Below are 21978 nucleotides of genomic sequence, written 5' to 3' on the forward strand. Positions count from 1 at the left end.
TATCATGACGGTGGAAGACAGAGAGGAAGGAAGGGTTTCATGGGCAAGACCAAAAAGGAACTACCGTGAGTACATCGAAGTACACTGGTTCTAGGCTTACCAATAGTTCTAGCTACTTGGGAAAGGTAGGAAGAAGTAGGAAGATTGCAGTCAGAGATCAGCTTGGGCAAAAATTTGAGATTCTGTCTGAAAAAATAAAAACACAGGGATTGAGGCTGTGAGTCAAGCGGTACTGAAAAACCAATTGATCAATCAATGAAACAAAAAAAATACATTTTCTACATGATGAAAGCACCCTAGGCAAGGGTGAAGTAGAAATCCTCTCTCCAATAGGACAGCAAGCAAAATATTTGGACTGGCCACCACAAAATTCTTCCCTACTCTGAAAACAACTCATCGTGCAGATTAAGTTATACAACTTAAAAAATGTGTTTAAATGTACTGATGTTCTAAGTAGAAGATAAGAAATAAAGGAAAGCCAGAAAATGAGAGAAAATGGAGACTGAAGGTATTTGCCAAACCAGGTGAGCTTGAGAATCTGTTTCCTTGCTCTGATAGGACAAGACTCAAAAGGCCAGCATGCACCCAGGTAAGAGTCCAGGGAGGAGGGCTGAGGACTCCGAGGGCCACCCCTGAGCAGGCTGAGAGATGGGGATGAAGGTCCTGCTGTCAATTCCATTGTGATAAGACAGACTTCTAGTTTATGACCATGAGACACACAACACTGAGACAAAGAACAATTGAAAGCCAAGAATTCCATCTTAACTGCTCTTGAGTAAGAACACAGCAAACAAAAACAAAAACACAACTATTTCCTGAAGAAAACCATTCTCAACCCAACCCTCAAAGTTCCAAAAGTATTAACTCACAGTTAAAAATTCTAACCGACACAAGAAAAGAAACCAGTTATCCTAAATGTTAACACACAAAACAGAGCAGACAGGCCAAGACTCTATATGTTAGCTTATGAAAGACAAAACATAAAGCATGTTTTTAAAAGCTTGGCAATAAGAATAAAGAGCAAGAGAATATAAAAACACTAGTTTCAGAGAACAAGATGAAGCATTTCAGAAATAAAATATAATTTCTAAGGGCTGGGAAGGTGGCTCAGTGGTAGAGTGCTTGCCTTGCATGCATGAGGCCCTGGGTTCGATTCCTCAGCACCACATAAGCAGAAAAATCCGGAAGTGGGGCTGAGGCTGAAGTGGTAAAGCGCTAGTCTACAGCTGAAGAGCTGAGGGACAGCGCCCAGACCAAGGTCAGGCCCCACAACTGACAAAAAAAGAAAAAACATGATAATATCTATTAACAACAAAATCTACATTTCAGTCGACTAGTGGGAGCAGGGGTATAATGAAGATCTTTACAGTGCCTGGGTCCTGTGTTCGAGCCCCAGTACCTACTCATAGATATCCACCTCAGACACCTCCAACCACATTTCACACACAGATGTGGACATGAACATTCATAGCAGTTTTCTTCATAGCAATCCAAAACCGAAACAAATCAAATGTTTATCAACAAGTGAAAAATCAGGACATAGCCACCCAGTGGTATGCTACAAAGCAGTAGAAAATAATTATGCTGAAGTCGGGCACCAGTGGCTCACACCTATATTCCTAGCTGTTTAGGAGGCTGAGTTCTAAAGTTCATGGTTCAAAGCCAGTTCGGGTAGAAAAGTTCATGAGATACTCATCTCCAATGAGCCACCAAAAAGCTAGAAGTAGAACTGTGAATTAAGTGGTGGGTGTGCTAACCTTGAGGAAAAAAAGCTCCAGCACAGTGCCCAGGCCCTGAGTTCAAGCCCCAGGTCCAGCACAAATAAATGAATAAGATAAAATCATGCTGAGACTGACAGAGATAGATAATAGATAGACAGGCAGGCAGACAGACAGACAGATAAATAGATGGATAAACAGAGGGACAGACAGAACAGATGATAGATAGGTAGATAGATGGATGAATAGGTAAGTGGACAGACAGATAACATGGAGGAGCTACACAGGATGGAAAACCTTTTGACAGTTATGGATGTGCTCTTGATCTTGATTCTACTGTTGGTATACGTACAACAAACCTCATCAAATCATATGCTTTAAATATGTTAAAACTCAGTTATATTTCAATAAGGCTTAACCAAAATACCAAATGGGTTAAGAAAAAATCAAAGATACATCTGAACGAAGTAGCCAGCTCATAGCAGAGAGAAACGAATGTGTAGTCAAAGATGGGAGCTGAGCCTAGTCCTCCACACCTGTAATCTCCGCACTTGGGAGCTGAGGCAGGGCGATCACAAGTTCAAAGCCAGTCTAGAGTACAAAGTGAGTTTGAGGCCAGCCTGGGAGACACAGAAAAACTGTCTCAACAGAAGCAAAGAGAAAGCGCCGAAGGTGGAGCACGCCCAAAGCACATCACTTCACTGTTCCAGAAGGAGAGAGAGGGGGCCATCCTAGGAGGTAAGGCTGGAAAAATGATGGCTGAGAATTTTCTAGGGACATCAGTCAGTCCACAGATCATAAAAGCCCAATGGATTTCTAGTGGAATAATGAAAAGTAATGCACCACTCCATATATCAAAGTAAAGCCAGGGAACGCCAAAGATTAAAGAAGATCTTAACAGTGGCCATAGATAAAAGAGTTCCCAGAGCCAGAGAAGAGGACTGATGGCGGACGCCACAAAATGGAAACCACAGAGGAGCCAGGGTGGCTTTGATGTGTTGTGGGAAAGCCATCAAGCCCGAGTGGCACCCAATAAAAATACTTTTCAGCAGCCATGATTGACATAAAGACATTTTCCCACTCATAAAATGGAGAGCTTTCTTCTCTCCAGGAAATTCTAAACAATATGTTTTAGGCAGAAGGAAAAACTCCCGGAAGGAAGGACTGAAATGCAAAAGAACAAAAGAAAAGAATGATGAGGTAGGTAGGCGGTGGCGAGGGTGTGGGGGAAATGTAAATAAACGGCTCCCAAAGACAAACAGCAGCGTGGAACAGTATTTATAGTGTTTATGAGAGGCTGAGTCTATTCAGCCTAGGATATACACAGGACCTATAAATGGTTTCCATCGCTGAAACTCTGATAACAAGGAATGTGGTTAGCGGAGGAAGGGCCCGCACACAGCACACAGCACGCCCCTCCCCCCCCCTCCGGGCTAGGAAGCAGGCCTGACTTCCCCAGTGTGACCCATCCTCAAAAACATAATAACGTTGAGCCGAAAGCTCAGGAGAATGATAAATTTGGCATATTTGTATATTTGTAAAGACACAAGACATTCTTACAGTATGACTGAGGATACAGAGACTTGTAGTCAAAATAGGACAACATAGATTGAAAAGGATTTGTGTCTAATACAGAGAGCTACATAATTCTCTTTTCAATCTCGTTTTTATTTTCTGTGTGTGATATATAATACATAAAGCTGTGTGTTGCTTGTTTTTAAGACTCCCAGGCAAATGTAACAAAATATTAATATTTGTTAATTTTGTTGCATCATGTCAGGAGTTTGTCACATATATTTCTTTTTCTCCATATTCTTATGCCTTTAATATTTCTTTCCCCAAAAAAGGAGGGGGGAGAAACAAAACAGATACTCCAATAGATGAATTTTATTACTCATGAGCTGAGGCCCTAGGCAAATCTCTACTTCAGGATTTCACCTTCTACTGAAATTAAGACAGCCGAGAAGAAAATGAGAAAAGTGAATCACAACACAGGAGTCCACAGAGCTCAGGTCACCAACATGATAGATACATCAACAGGTGAGAGGTCAAAGGGCGGTCACTATCTAAATTGATAGTGACAGAAACGTGACATTAGATATTAGATCAACAGACAACTGATATATAAATTGATACACAGATGATTGATACATGATAATAGATGAAGAAGATAGGTAGATGGTTGGTAGCTGGATGAGTTATTAAGAGAAGAGAGGAGAGAGAAGTAGATGGACTAACAGACACATGCATGCATATATACATACACACATGCATGCATATATACATGGTAGAGCAAGACAGCTGACCTCAGTGACTGGGTCTGATGGCTGAGTTCCAGTCCCCAAAGACAGTGAACATATGACCTCCCATGACAAAAGGAGTTGGCAGGTGTGATTTAGGGTCTTGACTGCACAGGGGTGAGGCCAGGCTGGGTTTCACAGGGCCCAGTCAAACTGTATGAGGTCAGATGACAGTGTTCACAGAAGAGAGTGAGGCAGAGGGGGGAGAGATTTGAAGTGTGTGGAGATTCTTAGTGTGTGAAGAGCTCAGGCTGTGACACAGAGACCTTGGTCCAAACAGAACCATATTGGGACTTCCAATCAGAGTCCTATAAAACAGTAACTAAGGGCGTGTTGTGTAAAAGATTAGCCTACATTTGATGGTCTGTTACAGTGCGACGAAGAACACACACCAATGCACCTCACTCCACCCAACAGAGACACGCTGCCCAATCTTCTGCACAGTCAACGCGTGTCAAACAATCCTACATTCCCCTCTGCTTCCATTAAAAATCAGTCATAAATTACTGTGTGCAAAATAGATGGGCTTCATTCATTCACCATGACAGTCCTTTCGAAGAGAAAATAGAAGCTTCGGTGCGTGGTCCCTTGAGCACTAAACATGAAGCACTCTTAGAAGGAGAAGATAGACCCCCTTCCACATGGTGCCATCCTGTCTATCTATGGATGGACCAAGTATGGAGACAAGATGGAGTGACATTCTCCCATAGTCTCTAGCCACATGACTCTACCACCAAAATATGGATCGTTCCTTGAGGGCCAAAGGAAATGGGGAGCCCGCACAGTCTCTGAGTCGAGCAGTCCAGACCCGGTGGCTTCCTTTGGGAGAAACCCTGCTTCTTGTCAGAGATCGACTCCCTTCACAGACACAGCCCATCAGACAGTGGAAGCAATTGCTTGGGGCAGCTGCTTGGAAGACTCAGGGAGCGAGCCTATTTCTACTAGCTGGGTTATGACAGACGTGATCCTCTGTGCAAGCTCCTCTGAGTGTAAGGAGAAAATGTGACTTGGCTCTAACTAGGAAAAGAGGGCAAAGCTGTTGATGCAGTTGAAAGTCCCTAATCCAAAGGCAGATTAGCCTGGTGTGTCTTACCCCATCAGATGAGCTATTTGAAAGTGGGCTTTGAAGACAGAGGTTTAAGGCACAAGATGCTCTTTCCACCATTTTAAAACAAGCTGCCTGAATTCCATGTCTAGGAACAATTTATTCTGGTAACAACCTGAGAGGGTTTGTAGGTCATTCCTCCCCTATTCTATTACCCTCCCCCCCAGCCCCCTTGGGTATCTGGTGACAACAGAGCTCAGTCAACACCTTAATTTCAGCCTATGGGACTTGAGCAAGAGCCTGGATATATATGTGGCCAGACTTCTGACCTCCCCAAACTGTGGGATAATAAATGAGCATTGTTCTCAGCCACAATGTGCCCATTTGTCATTTGTCATTAAAAAAGAAAGAGAAAAAAAAAAGAAAAAGGAACCCACAGTCGAAGTTCTCTGAACTAAGACTCCCTTATCTATAAAATGGATAATGAAAATCTCCATGCCAGGGAAACAGTTTCGGGATTGTAAACAAGAAATCTTGTAAAAATCTGGTGGAAACGTTAAGAATTGTTGAAAGAAAGACCTCAAGTTGGCCCTGTTTCCTCTGCTTCCTCGAGGAGGCCAGAGGTCCACTCAGCTTGCTGATGGCACCCCAGGGCTGTGGGGCCTCCAGCTGCCCCCAGGGTCTCACTTGCCCTGGAAATGGCATTTGTGCTTCCCTAGCAATCACCCCTTCCCCGCTGAGCTCAGAGAACATTCCTTCTTGCCCCTGGCTCCTGCACCCCCCCCGGCCTCAGGTGCCAGATTTAGAGCTGCTCACCACCTGCACTGGAAAGGACACTTTGAGGAGTGGGGACAAGTGCCCAGAATTGGGTTCCTGGGGACTTTGGCTTTCCCTTCTTGCACAGGATCCTGCTGATCCACATGAGACTCGGCCTTGTAAACATAGACTGACACACGGTTGTTATACACAGGGCTGTCACTGCATGCCATGCATGGTCATGGAGCTCCTCCTGTCTGACCTTGCCGAAACCCCTGAGCCATGTCCTGTGCCAGCTCAGCACCTGAGCCTCTTCTTACCTCCACCCTACACGGCTGGGCGGCCTTGACCAGTCGACTTCTACTTCCCTGTCCCTGTTTGTTCAGGTGTAAATGGAGCTTCTCTGAACTCCAGGGGTCCTGCAGGCCCGGCAAGGCAAAAAGAAAGGTCACAGCCTGACACAGAGACTGTGATGCAAGACTTGCTCTCAAACTTACTTTCAAACCCAGACCCTTGAGGAGGGCTGTCCATCTCCGTGTCCCAATCTCTTCAGCAGGAAAAATGGAGTCACCAACAATTAAACACCAAAGCACAAGCAGTTCAATGAATAAGTGAGCCAGTGTATTGAACAATTCTCAAAGGGTCACAAGATGACCCTGAGCTTCTGTCTCGCCCCAATCAGAATGACCATCATCAAGAAAACAAGCAACAAACTCTGGTAAAAATACAGGTGTGCGTGGGAGATGGGGGCTGCGGGAGTCCCGTATGTGCTGTTGGTGGGCATGGAAATTAGCACAGACACTATGGAAATCAGTATGGAGGTTCCTCAGAAAGCTAAAATAGAGCAGTCTTATGATCGTGCTGTACCACTTCTGGGCATATGTCCACAGGAACACAGGCATCGCTCAAGGGAGACACCTGCACACCTGTTTACAGCAGCACTATTTACAGTGGCCCAAGTACCATGAGTGGATGAAGAAAATGTGGCACAGACACTCGAGGAAGAGGAAATTATGTTATATGCAGAAAAATGGATAAGATTCGTGTTAAGTAAATTAACTCCGGTTGAAAAAGACAAATAGCACACTTTTTCCTCTCATAGAAAACAAGAAGCTTTCAACTTGATGCTCGTGGAATCGAGGCTTTAAAAACTGAATGATGGGTAAGTAAGGGGTGGAGCTGGGTGGTAAGTGCTAGCAGAAGTGGAGAACACAAAAGAAGATGGAGTGAGTAGGATCCAAGTACCTCATATGTGTATATAGAAAATAGAACAATGAAGCCTGTCACAATTGTTCTTAGAAGGGGAGAATGGAACAAGTAATGTGAGGTGGAAGAAAAGGACATAGTAGAAAATGGAATGGAGGGCTGAGAATATGGCTCAGTGGTAGGGTGCTTGCCTAGCATGCATGAAGCCCTAGGTTTGATTCCTCAGTACCACATACACAGAAAAAGCCAGAAGTGGTGCTGGGGCTCAAGTGGTAGAGCACTAACCTTGAGCTGAAGAGCTGAGGGACAGCGCCCAGGCCCAGAGTTCAAGCCCCATGACCAGCACAAGAAATTAAAAAGTCTCACAGAGTTTCCTGCCCAGGGTGGCTCTTAACTGTGATCCTCAAGATCTCAGCCTCCTGAATAGTTAGGATTACCAGAGTGAGCCACTGATGCCAGGCTAGACTCTAGAAGTCTAGAATTTTTAACTTGTATGCCATGGCAGCTAAAGGGTTTTGAGCAAAGAAGTGACTCAGGAGTGACCAGAAACTGTGTGCCTCTCCCTGGGCTGTTATGGGCACAGGTGTCTCAGACAGAAAGCTGGAAGATAGTGCTCCAAATGTTCCTGTGGTTTTTCTCCCAGGGCTAGAATTACTGGGAGATTTTATTGTCTTCCCTCATTCATCTGTATCTCCTAATTATTCTACAAAGGACATACATTGCTTGCATAATTAAAAAAGCAATAAAAGCTGTAAATAATTAACAAGATCTCTCTTCAGGACTTTAATTGGATGGATGTGTTTTCAACCCAGTTATTGCAAATATTTGCTGGATTCCTGGCTATGGAAAGGTGCCATTGCAAACCCCAGGACAGTGGAGTCATGCGGGGTGAGCTGCTGGGGGAACAGATGCAGTCGGGACCCCACGGAACAGAATCCCACCCCCACCCGGCCCTGGCTCACAGACATCATCTGACTCTCATTTTTGGTCTTGCCGAGGCTTAGCTAAGTCCTACTTTGCATGTTCTGAACCCAAGCCCACATGAAAGGGCCGAGGCCGCCGCGTGGCCTACCTTTTGGGATGGAGCCTCGGTTTCTTCTGTTTGCTGCTCCCACGAGATGCCTTCACCCTCCTGCGCCATGGTCCCTTCTTCCGCTCTGGGTCTGACACCAGGCCCCGGCACCTCATCCCCTGGACCGCTGGGTAGCAGAGCTGAAAATACCAGGCATGTTGGCATCGCATTGCTCAGTCCTCGGGGCAGGGCTCACGCTGGAGGTCCTCTCCACAGATAAGGCCCCATCTATGCAGAGCAAAAGATGGCCACTCTGCACCCACCGAGTCCTGAGCCCTTGAAGGGCTCCCTGCATAGCAGGCCTGATGGAACCTTCTGGACCCCTGTGATGGAGTCTAGAGGCTATAGACATCAGAATTGTGTCTCCACCCCTAAGTCCTTCTCCGGCCTTGGAGGAAGGAGGGCTCACCTGAACCCAGCACCTTCCTTATTCACTGGCCACATGCAGAGGAAGCCAATGCCCACCCACCCCAGGGGAAGTGAAGTCACTCACAAGACCCAGACTGCAACATTGTCCTTGTACCACAAGGGTATACCCAGCCCAAGAGCCCGGGTCCAAAAATCCCACAGCAGGACCAAGCATTTGATTCATGGGTGATTTGCTCTCTACACGTGGCTATTACCACCTAATTACCAAGGAGAACTGGACTTCCCTGAACACCACCCCTGCCCCCAATACCCCATATTGCCCTACTTCCTTTCTTGCCTCTGCCTCTGGGAGCCCCCAGGTGGGTCTGGTCTGATTATAGCAATTATTGCTTCAGAGTCCCTCGTGTCATGACTCTCTCCTTTTGGGAATTTTGATTGGTTTGTTCTTTTGTTTTGCTTTGATCAGATTTTTGTTGTTGTTTACTTTTAGTTTGGGTTTGGTTTGGTCTCGGGCCCAGAGTTTTATCTCTCAATTACAGTTTCTAGTTTATAATCTTAGTTTACTCAGAGAATTTTTTTTCTGGACATGTTCCTTTTTTTGCTTCTATGTCTAGGAAGCTTGTAGCTCAGTTTTATGAGTCGTTATGAATACTATCTTAACCCAGGTGCTCTGATGCATTGTTCTTTATGTGAAATTTACTTTGTCATGACTTTTTTTTTTAGGTTTGTTGGACTTTGGCCTTCAGTCTCTCTCATTCTGCATATGATAACCTCCATCTCCCCTGAGAGCAGGGCTGAGAAGACACAATGAGGGGCAGCACCCGTCCCCCGTCACTCCGAGTCCGGCCTGCTAAGAATTTTACTCTCGGCATCCCAGGCCCAAGACAAAGCTGTGATTACCTCTGGCGTCTGTGGTGCTGGCTTTCCCGCTCCAGGGCTCGTCCTGATCCATCCTCTAGTGCCGGTGGGCAGGGCCAGGGGACCCTCGGCCTGCAGGTGGCTTCCAGGGCAGTACCAAGAGGAGTACACCGATTCCGCTCTCTCCTTCTGCTCGGCAGGCAGAGGCAGGCTGCGGCTCAGGCAACACCACGTGAGCCGTGGCTCGGCCCGCAGGGAGGGGAAGGGGCTCTGGGCCCTGCCGCCCGGCAGGCATGGTTCTGGCAGGCTCGGGGCCCAGCCCTGTGGCCTTGTGAGGGCTGTGCGGGAGGAGCTGGACTGGGAGGGGCAGCAGGGACGGAGTTCGGCCAGGGGCTCCGGAACAGAGTCTTCTGGGGCATTCTTGTGAGGCTGCACGGGCTCCTGGGGCGGTACCCAGGAATTCAGAAGACCCCCAGGGCCCTGGGCCTCTGCTGACGTACTGTCTTGGCTGAGGTGAATGGCGGAGTCCCTGGCCAGGGGACCGTGGCCTGTGGGTGTGGGGGGGAAGGGGGCCGGTTCCCAGGGGAGCCCTGGGGCAAGGCTGGGAGAATCCCTGGTGTCGGGGACCTTGGCTCTGACCCTGTCTCCCTTTTCACTTCCTGCCTGTGCCTCTTCTCCTCTGTCCCTTGGCCTGGGCCTGCTGGGGTCCTCTAGAAGCCCCTCTGCTTCCCCTGGGGTTGGGCCTAAGGCTGGGTCAGGAGGCTGGGCTGACCCTGGTACTGACCCAACAGCAGATGCCTGTCCTTTGAGCTGCCCACTTGAGCAAGGGGAGTCTGGGTGCTGCCCTGGCAGCGGGGGGATGGGCGGCGGGGGGTGGGTCTCTCCCTGAGGTAACCTGAGGAGGTACTTGGGGGGGAAGGTGCTGTGGGTCAGGGCCACTGGGGCCTCTGGAGTCCCGGGGTGGGGAGCCAGCTGGAGGTGGGGTCCTGAGACCCTGGGGGCCGGACGTGGTGTGGGCTCCTCCCCCCGGGACCCTGTCTGTCCCGGGTGGGCCAGGGGGTCCGCGGGGCACTTGGTACCCTCCCGAGACCTCTCTGAACCCCCCTGTGGGTCACTGCCCTGCATCTGGGACGGCAGGGAGGCCACCCGCACAGGGCCGCCGGGGGTGTCCACTCCCGGGGGCCCTAACTGCTCCTGCAGGCCTGTCCCGTCCACCCTCAGCTTCTTCCTTTCCGATGGGAGCTTGTCTTCTGCAGACGGGGGCTCCCCGGCGCTGCCACTGAGCCGCCTTGGTGCAGCCTGGGCCCAGGGACTGATCTTCACGGCCTCCCCGTCGGCTTCCTGCCTGGCGTTGGTGGCGTCGGGCACAGCTGGCCCAGAAGTCCGTGGGCCCTCCCCTGGCAGGGGCTCTGGCCTCCCATCCGGAGGAAGCAGAGCGCTCCTGGTGCCCAGAGAGGGGGGGACCCCACTGCCAAGGGGTGAGGGGGACGCCGTTGTGGCCTGCCGGGGCGGGTTGCTGCCTCTGGCCCCCGCCGCCGCCTTCCCCTGTGGAGCGGGCTGAGCCTCCGAGGAGTTCTCCGGGGTGGGCAGATTGCCCCCAGCCCCCCACCGGGCCTCTGCAGATGCGGCTGTGTGGACAGAGGTGCTGGGGACCTGGGCCGGGGCTGCGCTGTCCGCCCCGGCTGCCTCTTCCTGGGGGGCGAGATGGGGTTCGGTCCCCGGCTCCCCTCTCACCTCCCTGGACTTCTGGCCCCCCTGGTGGCTGCTCTTCGTCTTCTGGTAGATTCTCTCAAATGTCTCGTGCCCGTACACCTGCCACTTCTCCTGGGAGAACATCTGCCCCTTCCTGGGGCGGCCCTTCCTGCTGGCCACGTGGCCTTTGCAGACGGACCTGTCCAGGTCCTCGGCCGGGGCGGAGGTGTCCCCGCCGGACACACACAGCATCTCCTCCACGGCAGCCTGCCGCACCAGAGCCCGGGGGTGGCCGCTGGGGACATCAGCCAAGGTCATCCTGGAGCGGCAGCCCAGGCGGGCCGGAGGAAGCCTGGGGCTCGGGGGCTTCTGCATCCTAGGGAAGATGTCCCCCAGGTCCCGCGGCTCCGGCCACGTCCTGGAGCCTTCCACAAAGGGCAGCGAGTTGCTCCTGGTGACAGGGACGCACTCCACAGCGGTGGAGAGCTGGGTGGGGACAGAGTGGAAGAAGAGGGGCCGGGACTTGTCCAGTGGGGGGAAAGTAGAAGGGGCAGGGCTGTGCACGGCCCTCCTGCGGCCCGGCTCCAGGGCCCGGATGTCGAAGTGGAAGGAGTCCTTGTAGGTGTAGGGCATGGGCAGGTCGATGCTGCCCTGCTTGGACAGCACCGTCTTGCGGGGCCGCACGTGGTCCAGCTGAGGGTCGTCCACCACGGCCTGGTTGTGCGAGATGAGCCGGGCGATGCGTTCCTCGAGCTGCTTCCTCTCCAGCTCCAGGCTGGGCCCCGGAGCCCCCGCCTCGGCCTCCACAGCCCCCAGCCCGGGCCCGGGGCCTCCTTCCCCCTCCGACTCCACACTGTGCTCCGACAGGCTGTGGAGGGGGCTGGAGGTGACGGGCGGCTGCTCGGCGCTGTCCGAGCGGGACAGGTACCCCGAGTCTGTGCTCTCACACTTCCTCAGCCGGCCCTCGGAAGCCTTGGTGTCCCAGGGCTTTTCCGAGGTCGTCTCCTGCTGCCGGGGCAGGGAGCAGGGCTTGGGTTCCAGAATCTTCCGGCGAGGCTGCGGGCTGGCCAGGGGAAGCCCTGGCGAGGCCATCTGGGTGTGGTCGGCGGGGGCCTCTCGGTGGGCAGGGGTCGCCCCCGGGCAGGGGGCAGCTTCCGTCTTCATTTCTAGGCTCTGGGCAGCAGGAGACAGATGGAGGCCTGGGGAGAGGGCTCTTTCTGCCCCCTGACTTCCGCTCTCTGCTATGGGGGGCTCTCGAACCCGGCTCTCCTCCTCCCCCAGGCTGCTCCTGCCCGCCTCTGACTCCAGGGACAGCCGGGAGTTGTTGAGGTGCGTCTGTGTGCGCCGGTGCTTGTACAGGTTGCTCTGGGTCTTGAAGGCGATGCCGCAGGTGGCGCAGGGGAAGGGCCTCTCGCCCGTGTGTGAGCGGATGTGCTTCTCCAGGACGCTGGGCTTCAGGCAGTCCCGGCTGCAGTGGGGACACAGGTACTTGCCAGCGTTCTTCGCCTTGCCTGGGCTCCCCAGCGTGGGCCCCAGGCCCGGAGACAGGACTGGCAGGGCCCCCACGATGTTCACCGTCAGTGTTGGGGCACCCAGCTTGCCCCCCTGGGAAGGGCCAGGCCCCTCGGGCTGCAGCAAGGGGCTGAGGATGAAGGGCACACCGCCCGCATCCACACTGCCCGTCACCAGGGGCGCGCGCGGCTGGAGACCCCCAGGAGGCACCGTGTGGTATAAAGGGATGGGCAGGGCCTTCAGGAACACGGCAGAGTGCAGGCCTTGCTCTTGTGGCAGGATGACCGGGCCCAGGGTCAGGCGCGGGGAGGCCTGGCCACTTGAGGCTCCTGGGAGGCCAACCACCGGGATCGGCTTGTCCTTGGCAGAGGGGCCCGGGCAGCTGGGTTCTGGGGTCTCCATTCCACATTGCCTGGGCAGCCCAGGATGTCAGGCGGCCTATGGGTGACAAAACCCACACTTTACCACCTTCTCTCACCCTCATTGAACCCCAGGGACTGTCTCCAAGTACCCCGGTTCAGAAATCAGCCCGCTGGGCAGTGGATCCTCGGCAAATCAGGACTCAGACTCGGCCTCCCTGAGTGTTTCTTAGTGTCCCCAAGAGCAGCTCCTGCTCCATCCCCTGCAGAGCTCAGAGCTAGCCTGTCACCAGCATCCCCTGCTACCAGGCCCACCCAGAGGAGACCCTCAGGAAATGCACTGGTTTCATGACAACAAGAGTTGAGTGGCCCATGGCAGTCCTCGGAGCCCAGAGTGATTCTATACAGCCAGGGCAAGTCCCTGCCTTCCCAGGGCCTCTGCTGCTCAGCTGGGAAATGGACATGGACCGGGACCCCATTCTCTCCCGAAAACTTGGGGTTTCACCTAAGGATGGAGGTCATAAAGAATAAAAACTGGCCAGAGAGCACACTTGCCACATTAAGTAAGATAGAATACAAGACTTATTTAATTAAAATTTCATGCCTGATCCTGAGTGTGATCCAAATGTTACTTCTATTACAGGTCTATCCCAAATCTCTCACAGGTCATGCTTATACTAAAATATTGTGCATTGCTTAACTGCAAGGCTGGAGTTACTTGGGCACCCTGTATTTGATCTTACGACACTACCAGGAGAAAGAGTGTGTTTCCATTCTCAGCATGTACTTGGGTCTCTGCTCAACTCAAAACCCATCCAGAGCCTGGAGGGACAGGAACAGCAGGGAAATACTGGCTAGGCTGGTGGCCAGACAGGCCTCAGCCACCCACCGCCCCACCACCCCACCACCGCAGCACCTCTGAGCTCCACAGCACACACCTCCTCCTGCTCAGCTCCTTCAGCCCGCACTTGAGAAAGCCGCTGCTACGTTTGCAGGAACCTTGCCAGCCACCCGCTCAACACAGCGCTAAACCACGCTGGTCGTGGTGGTGGTATACACCTTTACTCTGAACAATTGGGGAGCTGAGGGAGGAAGATCACAAGGCTGAGGCCAGCCTGGGCAGCATGAGATTTTTGTCTCCAAATATATATATATATATATATATATACACAAATATATATATATACACAAATATATATATACACAAATATATATATATATACACAAATATATATATACATAAATATATATATATACAAATAAATGAAGTTCAGAGCAAAGATGGCATACCTGATATTTACATGCAAAAGAATAAAGTTGGCTCCCTCCTCATTCCATATGCAAAATTTAGTTCAAAATTATCAAAGCTGAGCCCTGGTGACTCACACCTATAATCCTGGCTACTCAGGAGGCTGAGATTTGAATCGCAAGGTTCAAAGTCAAGCCAGGCAGCCAAGTTTGTGAGACTATTACCTCCAATTAACTATACAAAAAGCCAGAAGTGGCACACTGTGGCTCAAATGGGAGAGAGCTAGTCTTGAGCAAAAGCAGCTCAAGGATAGCACCCAAGCCCTGAGTTCAAACTCCAGGAATGGTACACACACCACAAGCCACCTGCAAAAGCCCAGCATTTTTTTTTTTTTGAAGAGAAGATGTACAAATAGAAATCTCCCAGAGCTCATGCGAACTGAAGGAAAGGAAGATGAAGGAGGGGAGGGAGAAGGTTTCCTCTTTCTGGGAACGGCAGACATGACTTCCTGGCAGCCATGATCCTTGGTTTCCTCTGCTCTGAGAACGGCATCATTAGGTTGGAGTTGCCCAGGGCTCGGCAGAATTAAGCTACGTTAAAACCCCAGTTCTCTGCTAGCCCAGCCTAGCACTGCACTGATCTGAGCTTTCAATGGTCACCCTCATATTTTTGAGCTCCCTCTGTCTCTCCATCCCACCCTTGTCTCTCCCGGCAATGGCAGTCTCCGTTCAGCCCTGTGGGAAGGGAAGAATCTTGGGGAGGCCCATCTTCTGCAGGAGGCTGTCCCCAGAGACACGGGGGTGGGGGGTGGGAGGGGACTGGGAAGACAGGCAGAGACAATGCCACAAAGCCAGGTCACGGCACCACTGAGCTGATTCGGTTGGAGGCACCAGAAACCACATGCCTTCCACCTTGACTGCTCTCGAGGAACACCCACTCCAACGGGGCACGTGAATGCCACCTTGGGCTCCGGGGCCCAGGACCCCTGGCAGACCACGTGGCCCCCAGTGGGCTCTGAAGTGGTGGGCAGGGGCTCCTGGGGCAGAATAGGAGCAAATCCTACCCAAAGGAGGAGGACTGAAGCGAAGAATCGGTGCTTCTAGCCCTGGGCTCTGCTGGGGGGGAGGGTAGTGTGGGCAAGGAAGACATGGAAGGGAGAGCCCGAGCGCCCACACGCCCTCTCTCCGGGACAGTCCCAGCCACCGCTCCCACAGCAGAGACCCAGTCCCGCCTGGGTCCTGGCAGGAGGAATGGAGGCAGCCCAGAGTGGCCTGCTCCAGAAGGATCTCGAGAGCACCTGCCCAGGAATCAAGGACAGAGGGACATGTGCCCCACTGGAGCCCCAGTTACATCCTACCTGGACACCATGACCCCTGAGGAGAAAGGAAGCCCAGCATCTGAGCGAGTGAGGGGGAAAGGGAAGGATGGGAGGAAAAGACCAAGAATGGCTGCCCCGGGGTGGGAACAAGGAGGAAGGGCATCCCTGACCCACCCCCACGATCAGTGAGGCCTCACTGGAATCCTCTCCAAGGCCGATTGGGAGGCACTGACCCCTTTCTGCAGGCAGACAGCTCTTTTGCTCTTTGGGAGAGGGTACATGTTAAGCTGTTCCTGTTGAACTCATGGGCAAACTGAGGACAGGGGTTGAGAAGACAAACTAGGGTTGGGAATGACCACTGAGACTCCATTTCAAGTGCTCGCTCTGTTGCCCTCTAGACTACCACACAGAAGCCCATTGTCCTTCCACCTGCCAGCTGAGCAGCTTTCCTACCTCCCCTGGCCCCCCAGACTGGTCATATTCTTTGATATAAATGGGGAGATTTCTGGACAAGGGGTGGTTGGAGAGGTAGGGAAAACAGAAGGAAAGAAATGACAATGACCAAAGCTTTCTTGACCCCAAACAGCCCTGAGCCAAAAGAAAACATGAAAATCTCAGATGCGTTTATAGCTTCAGCCTCCTGGGAGAGGAAGCAATGGAGAAACGCGCTCAGCACATTACCTTGATGGAGGCTTCTGAACCGAACGGGTCCAGAGCCAGCTGCTCTCCTGACATCTTTTCTAAAGTTTCTCCATCCCAAGTGCCAGGTGAGTACCATTAAACCTGCATGGAATACCACCACGCTACGCTGCTCAATGCCCTAATGCCGGAATGGCACACTTCAAAACAGTGGAAAGGTAGATGTCATGGTGCGTGTTCTCTACACATTTTTTTAAAAAAAAAAAAAAAGAACCGGGCACCAGTGGCTCATACCTGAAATTCCAACTACACAGGAGGCTGAGATAGGAGGATCATGGTTCAAAGCCATCTCTGGCAGGAAAGTCCCACGAGAATCTTATCTCCAATTTAACCAGAAAAAAAAACCAGAAATGGAGCTGTGGCTCAAGTAGTAGAGTGCCAGCCTTGAGTAAAAAAGCTGAAGGACAGAACCCTGGCCCTGAGATCAAGTCCCAGGACCAGCACAAGAACATAAAATACAATAAATAGGTTAAAAAGAGAAAGGACCAATGCTATGATTACACAAGTAGAAGGCTCACATTTGCACAAACACCTGTATGTGGATGTTTATAGCAACTTTATTCATAACTGCAAAAAAGCCATGGAACCATCCAAGGTGTCCTTCAGTCAGTGACCAGATAAACAGACTTTAGTACAAGCTACAATGGTGTATTATTCAGCCATTACAAGAAATGAGCCATCAAGCCACAAAAAGACACATAGGGACTTCAAATGCATGCTGCTAAGAGACAGAAAGCAATCTGAAAATCTGCACGATGGATGAACCCAACTCTATGACCTTCTGGAAAAGCTGGAACAGTGGAGACAGAGCACGGAGCATGGTTGCCATGAGATGACGAATAACAGGAAGGTGTTTGGGGCACATTCTGCGTGAGGGTCATGGGGGCCACATACCCGTACTTTTCTCAAACTCCACACAAGGAACGTACTGCAAGAGAGTGGACCTTGATGTAAAACATGGACCCCAGCTAGGTGCCTACGTTCTCACCCACTGTGGTGAAGTTACCACCAGTGAGACAGCTCAGTAACTGAAAGACTAGAGTTAGTAACAAGGGATTTAAGTGGGCACTTTTCTCTGTGTGGTGTGTGTGTGTGTGTGTGTGTGTGTGTGTGCTGGTACTGGGAGTTGAGCTCAGGGCTTTGTGCTCTTGGCTTGGTTTTTTCACCTGGTAAAGTGCCACTTGAGCCACAGCTCTACTTCCAGATTTTTGGTGGTTAATTGGAGATGAGTCTCATAGACTTTTTGGTCTGGGTTGACTTAGAACTATGATCCTCAGATTTCAGCTTCCTGAGTAGCTAAAACCGCTCTAAAAATGGTGAATTCTGAAAACATTTTAAAAAAACCCAACCAATTCTAAAGAGAGCGGGAGGATATAGAAAGATGTTGGTCCTCACCAGCAGAGACACACAAGGCCCAGACGTGATGCTGCATGTCTGGCCTTTGCGAGGTGGGGAGAGACCAAAGCAAATGCTTATAGTGCATGGGGCAGGGGGAGAGGAAGGTATAAAATCATTGCTGAAAAGGAAAGGTTGTGTTTCTCTAAGGACAATTAAAATAAGTATACATCCATTAACATTTCAGAACAGATATCAGGGACACTATATGTGGTCTCACGCCTTCAGGAAGTACTCTCTAAGAGCTCTACCTGGGTACCCCTAGTTTAGACCTCCCAGAGGGACTGATCTTCTCTCTATTCTGGTCCCCCAGCTGGCGTTGCTCATTGGGAGACACTGGGACCAAAAAGAGAAGAGGGGGTGGGCGGCCAGCTCTGTTCCCCTCAGCCCCCTACTTATGGCTGCCCATTTGCCAGGAGCTGTGGCTCTGAGGTGGCAGTGGCCCTGGAGCCTCCACGCCCTAACCTCACCCACTCCATGAACAGCCCTGTCAACATCCCCTCAGGTGCTGGCTCCATCTAACCCGAAGTGACAACTTAAATATTACGTGTGGTGACTTTTCCCACAGTACAGCAGCACCCCAAACCTCTGACACAGTCAAGAAGGCCCTAGAGTCTGCATGAGGGGTGGGGGTTCCTGGATGGGGGCCGCACCCCACTCCCAGAGCAGAACTCCATCCCCAAGGCGGCCCGCACTCACAGGGGCAACAGCAAGGCCCTCTTCACGACAATTGCGCCAACTGTGATTCACCCAAATTAATTTTGTTTGGTGATGAAATTATGTTTTGCTTAAACAAATTAAGATAAGCGAACAGGCCAGAAGGGAGTTTGCAAAGACACGATGTGCAGAGAGCTTGAGCAAGTCCAAGCTCACAGGCATCCCATGCAATTGCCTCATTTTCATACACAAATGGCCCAGCTTCCTTCCCCATCCACGGGCAGTGGTGGGCAGATGTGTGGAGGAGAAAGGCCGAGGTCAGGCTGCCTTCTGCTGGTGGAGGGCCTGCGGGGGGGAGGGGGGTCTCGGGTCCAAATCTCTAACCCATCCGTAGGACACAGCAAGCACCTTGAACCTCCAGACTCTCACTTGGCACACACACAGGGACGGCAAGGATTCAACAGGTGCTCTCTACATGTATGCATCCCCGCAAAGAAGGAGCGAGAGCGAGCTGTGGGAAATGGGTTCTGTCCCTTCCTTGTTTTCTTTTTCTGAAACACTTTGATCTCCACCAGTGTGAGGTGGATGGACATCACTCAGCTGGAGCAGAGCCATGTGTGACTCCTCTTGGTTTTCTAGAAACTCCCAGGGCTTTCTAAGGTAGAGTCAACCTCACAGGTTGAACCAAATAAAGAAATAAATTGAGATTTCTCTCACCTAGCCATGCCCCTAGTACTGGGCTGGTGAGGAAATGGCAGCAGGAAATGAGACTCTGGGCCCAGGCTCCATGAGTGGGCTGAGCTGTGACAGTGGCATGCATACTTGGGACATAATGTATACCAACTACACCCCGCCTACATCTACGGACCACACGAGGACAGAAGAGAAACTCCCACACCGAAGGACAGACTGGCTGAGCTGGAGGTCCCGGAAATACTGTTCATTCTTAGACCATGGACACTGGCCTTGATCCAGTACCCCACCTCCATTGCAAGGGGCTTTGCTGTTTCTCCCACGGAGACCTGGGAGACCACTAATCCAAGCAGCACTGGAGCTGGGCTGCCTGGGTCTCTAGCCCACTGGCTGAGAAGAGGCCCAACGGGTCCCATTGGGACACCCTCCTGTTCCAGCTAGTCCCAGCACCCAGCTGTAAGCCCAGCTGAGATGAGAAGAGACACCCAGTGAAGCCAGCTGACCTCTGACCCACAGATTCATGAGCTAGATGAACAGTTATCATCTGAAGCCACTATTTTGGGGGTGTTGGTTAGACAGCTGCCTGGGGTAACTTCTGCCTGTTGCTGCCTGAAGAATGTCAAAGGTCCTCTTACCCAGTGGGGATTGTTTGCCTTACCACCGGCTTTCTAGGCTAGCACCCACTTTTCTAAGGATGCGAAGCTGAGACTGGACAGTGTTGGAAGGAGCCACCATCCACGAGACCCCGGGGCAAATGACGGTCATGTGACATTTCCTCAGCTATTCCAATGTTTGGACTCACCACAGACCGCTTCCCCGCTGGAGCTCGTGGCCAGTGTGCGGCCTTCATCCGATTTTCTCATCCCATTTCTATGAAAGGCCTATGCAGTCTCCTAATTTGAATTTTATTTAATATACAGAAAAATTACCTTCTATTGTTTCTTGAGCTATTGCAGCTCAAACATTTGTGTACATTTTGACACTCATTTTAGCTCAAGTGCTTTTTTGGTGGAGAGAGAGTGAGAGTCTGCAAGATCATAGATCCATACTAGAACTCACAGTGGATAAGAGTGCCTAGATAATACAGCCCGGCTGGCCAAGTTGGGTCCAGGACCTGTGTTCCAATGTTTGGAACAGAGTAAATAAAGCATTGGATTTGATTTAGTAAAATATTTCAAACTAAAAGTGGTAGAATGAATTCAGACTCTTCAAGATGGCATTAGCGAGGAATATGGCTATTCTAAAAACAAGCCAATGATAGTTTAGTCTCCACCTCTTGTCAAGTTCATTGATGGGTCTCTTTTAATGGTCACTGAGCACTCACCACGGGGCAGGGCTGTTGTGGGTTGAGGGTGAGTGTGTCCTGTTTTCCTGGGACCGTCCTGGAAGGCAGGACTTCCATCTTAAAGATGGCACTTCCAGGGGGCATGGGATCTTCCCTGGGTGACAGATGCCCGTGGATAAAAGAGCTTGTATGTATTATGGAACTCGTGTTTCGTTGTGAAAACAGACATGAAAGAGCTTTTGAAAATAGCTTGGGTGGCGCGCTGGAAAATATACATGCAGATGATAGAGCAGGTGAGGGAAGGTAAGAGCCTACGGCGAGGCAGACAGGAAGAGAGGCAGGAAGGAAGCGAGGACTGCAGTTCCAAAGGATGGGTACATAGCATCCATAGGAACCTGGAAAGGGCTGAGCCCAGCAGCTGGAGAAGACAGTTTCAGGCACCACCACAGAGACTACTGCAGACCCTCAGGTAGGCATGTGTGTGGTATGCTTGAGGTATAGCCCTCAGCATCGAAGGAACTGCATCGCAGGTGCGGGCTTGCTCAACAGGTTTGTGATTCTTTCTAGCCAAATCTTTTGTTCCTCTAAGACTTTGTTTCCTCATCTGCAAAGTGAGGAGAACTATGTGTAGCTTCGAAATGGACTGAAATTATTGATACTAGAGGTACCATGCTTGGTTAAGCGACAAGGAGAAGGAAGAGACCTGTTTAGATTATAGAGTGACTGCTTCTCCTTGAATGCAGTACAGTCTAGAGATAGGCGGGCATGTGTGAGAGAAAAAACCATCACCAAGACTGGCCGCCTTCCTCTGGTAAATGCCAACTGCGCATGACCTCAGCTGCTGGTCACGCGGCCCGAGACGGGATCTCAGCCCAGGTCAGCCCCTGCCGGAGCTTTGTCACCATTCCCCGCGGCTTACCACGCATAAAATAAAACTCTACATGGCCATGAGACCTACAATTGCTTCCCAGGCTATAAACAGATTTGTTTATGATGTGAAATAATGTAATTCAGAATATTCTATCATCAGTGATGACGGTTGTTTTATGTAATTACAATAATTATCCAGGCAAATGGCAAACAGATGCAACTCTGAGTTCAAACGAAGGTAGGGGAAGGAGTCTCCACTGCCGATGTAATTCCCAGCCCCAGAAGAGCTGACCCTTCCAGGTGGCTCATCTCCTGGGCGGCGGACTCTGTGGCCTCTTCCCACAGACTCAGCGTGCACACTAAATGAACCTCAAGAAGTGGCAGGCTGACATTCAACAGGTGGACATTGGGAATCTTTGACCCCAGAGCAAGAGGGCAAGGAGTCAGCCCTCTCTGTGGCCCACAAGGTCCAAACCCCACTGGGGTCCAGACTCGCGGATGCATTCCCACGTCCCCAGTTACCAAATGCTCACTTTCCCACTGCCTTCTAGAAGCTGGTGGCCCTCAACCCAGACCCTGCAGACCTGTTCCAGTCTGGCTAAGTCAGCCAACTCCTCCACTGGTGGTTTAAACTGGAGAAGCATGGTCCGTAGCCATGCTTATCCTTCCCGTATCTCCCCCCCTCCCTTTCCCTCTCCTTCTCCCTCCCTTTCCCTCTCCTTCTCCCTCCCTCCCTCCTTCCCTCCCTCCTTCCTCTCTCTCACTCTCTCTCTCCCCCCCAGGATTCTACTGGCTCTCTCACATTGTATATAGTTATTATTTGATTGTAGTTAATTGTTCTTAGGTTACACTGGCACAGAGTAGCCTTCTATGTGGTTTCTGTCTCCTGATTGGACACTCACCACTACTGATTTGGTCCTGGACA

At 51.1% G+C, this 21978-nt stretch overlaps 1 protein-coding gene across 3 annotated transcripts in view; it reads right to left on the bottom strand.

Annotated features, from left to right (window-relative positions):
• Positions 1-21978, bottom strand: part of Znf831 (zinc finger protein 831) — an 80849-nt gene that overhangs the window by 49996 nt on the left and 8875 nt on the right. For all 3 annotated transcript variants that reach the window (XM_013024362.1, XM_013024361.1, XM_013024363.1), the window contains exons 2-3: positions 9367-12966; positions 8098-8237 (exon numbers count right to left, since the gene is read on the bottom strand). In XM_013024362.1, coding sequence (XP_012879816.1) covers positions 8098-8237; positions 9367-12930 — 3704 coding nt within the window. In that variant the 5' untranslated portion in view covers positions 12931-12966. The remainder of the gene's footprint in view (positions 1-8097; positions 8238-9366; positions 12967-21978) is intronic.

The sequence above is a fragment of the Dipodomys ordii genome, unplaced genomic scaffold (assembly GCF_000151885.1).
Source record: "Dipodomys ordii isolate 6190 unplaced genomic scaffold, Dord_2.0 Scaffold75, whole genome shotgun sequence".
NCBI classification, from domain to species: Eukaryota; Metazoa; Chordata; class Mammalia; order Rodentia; family Heteromyidae; genus Dipodomys; species Dipodomys ordii.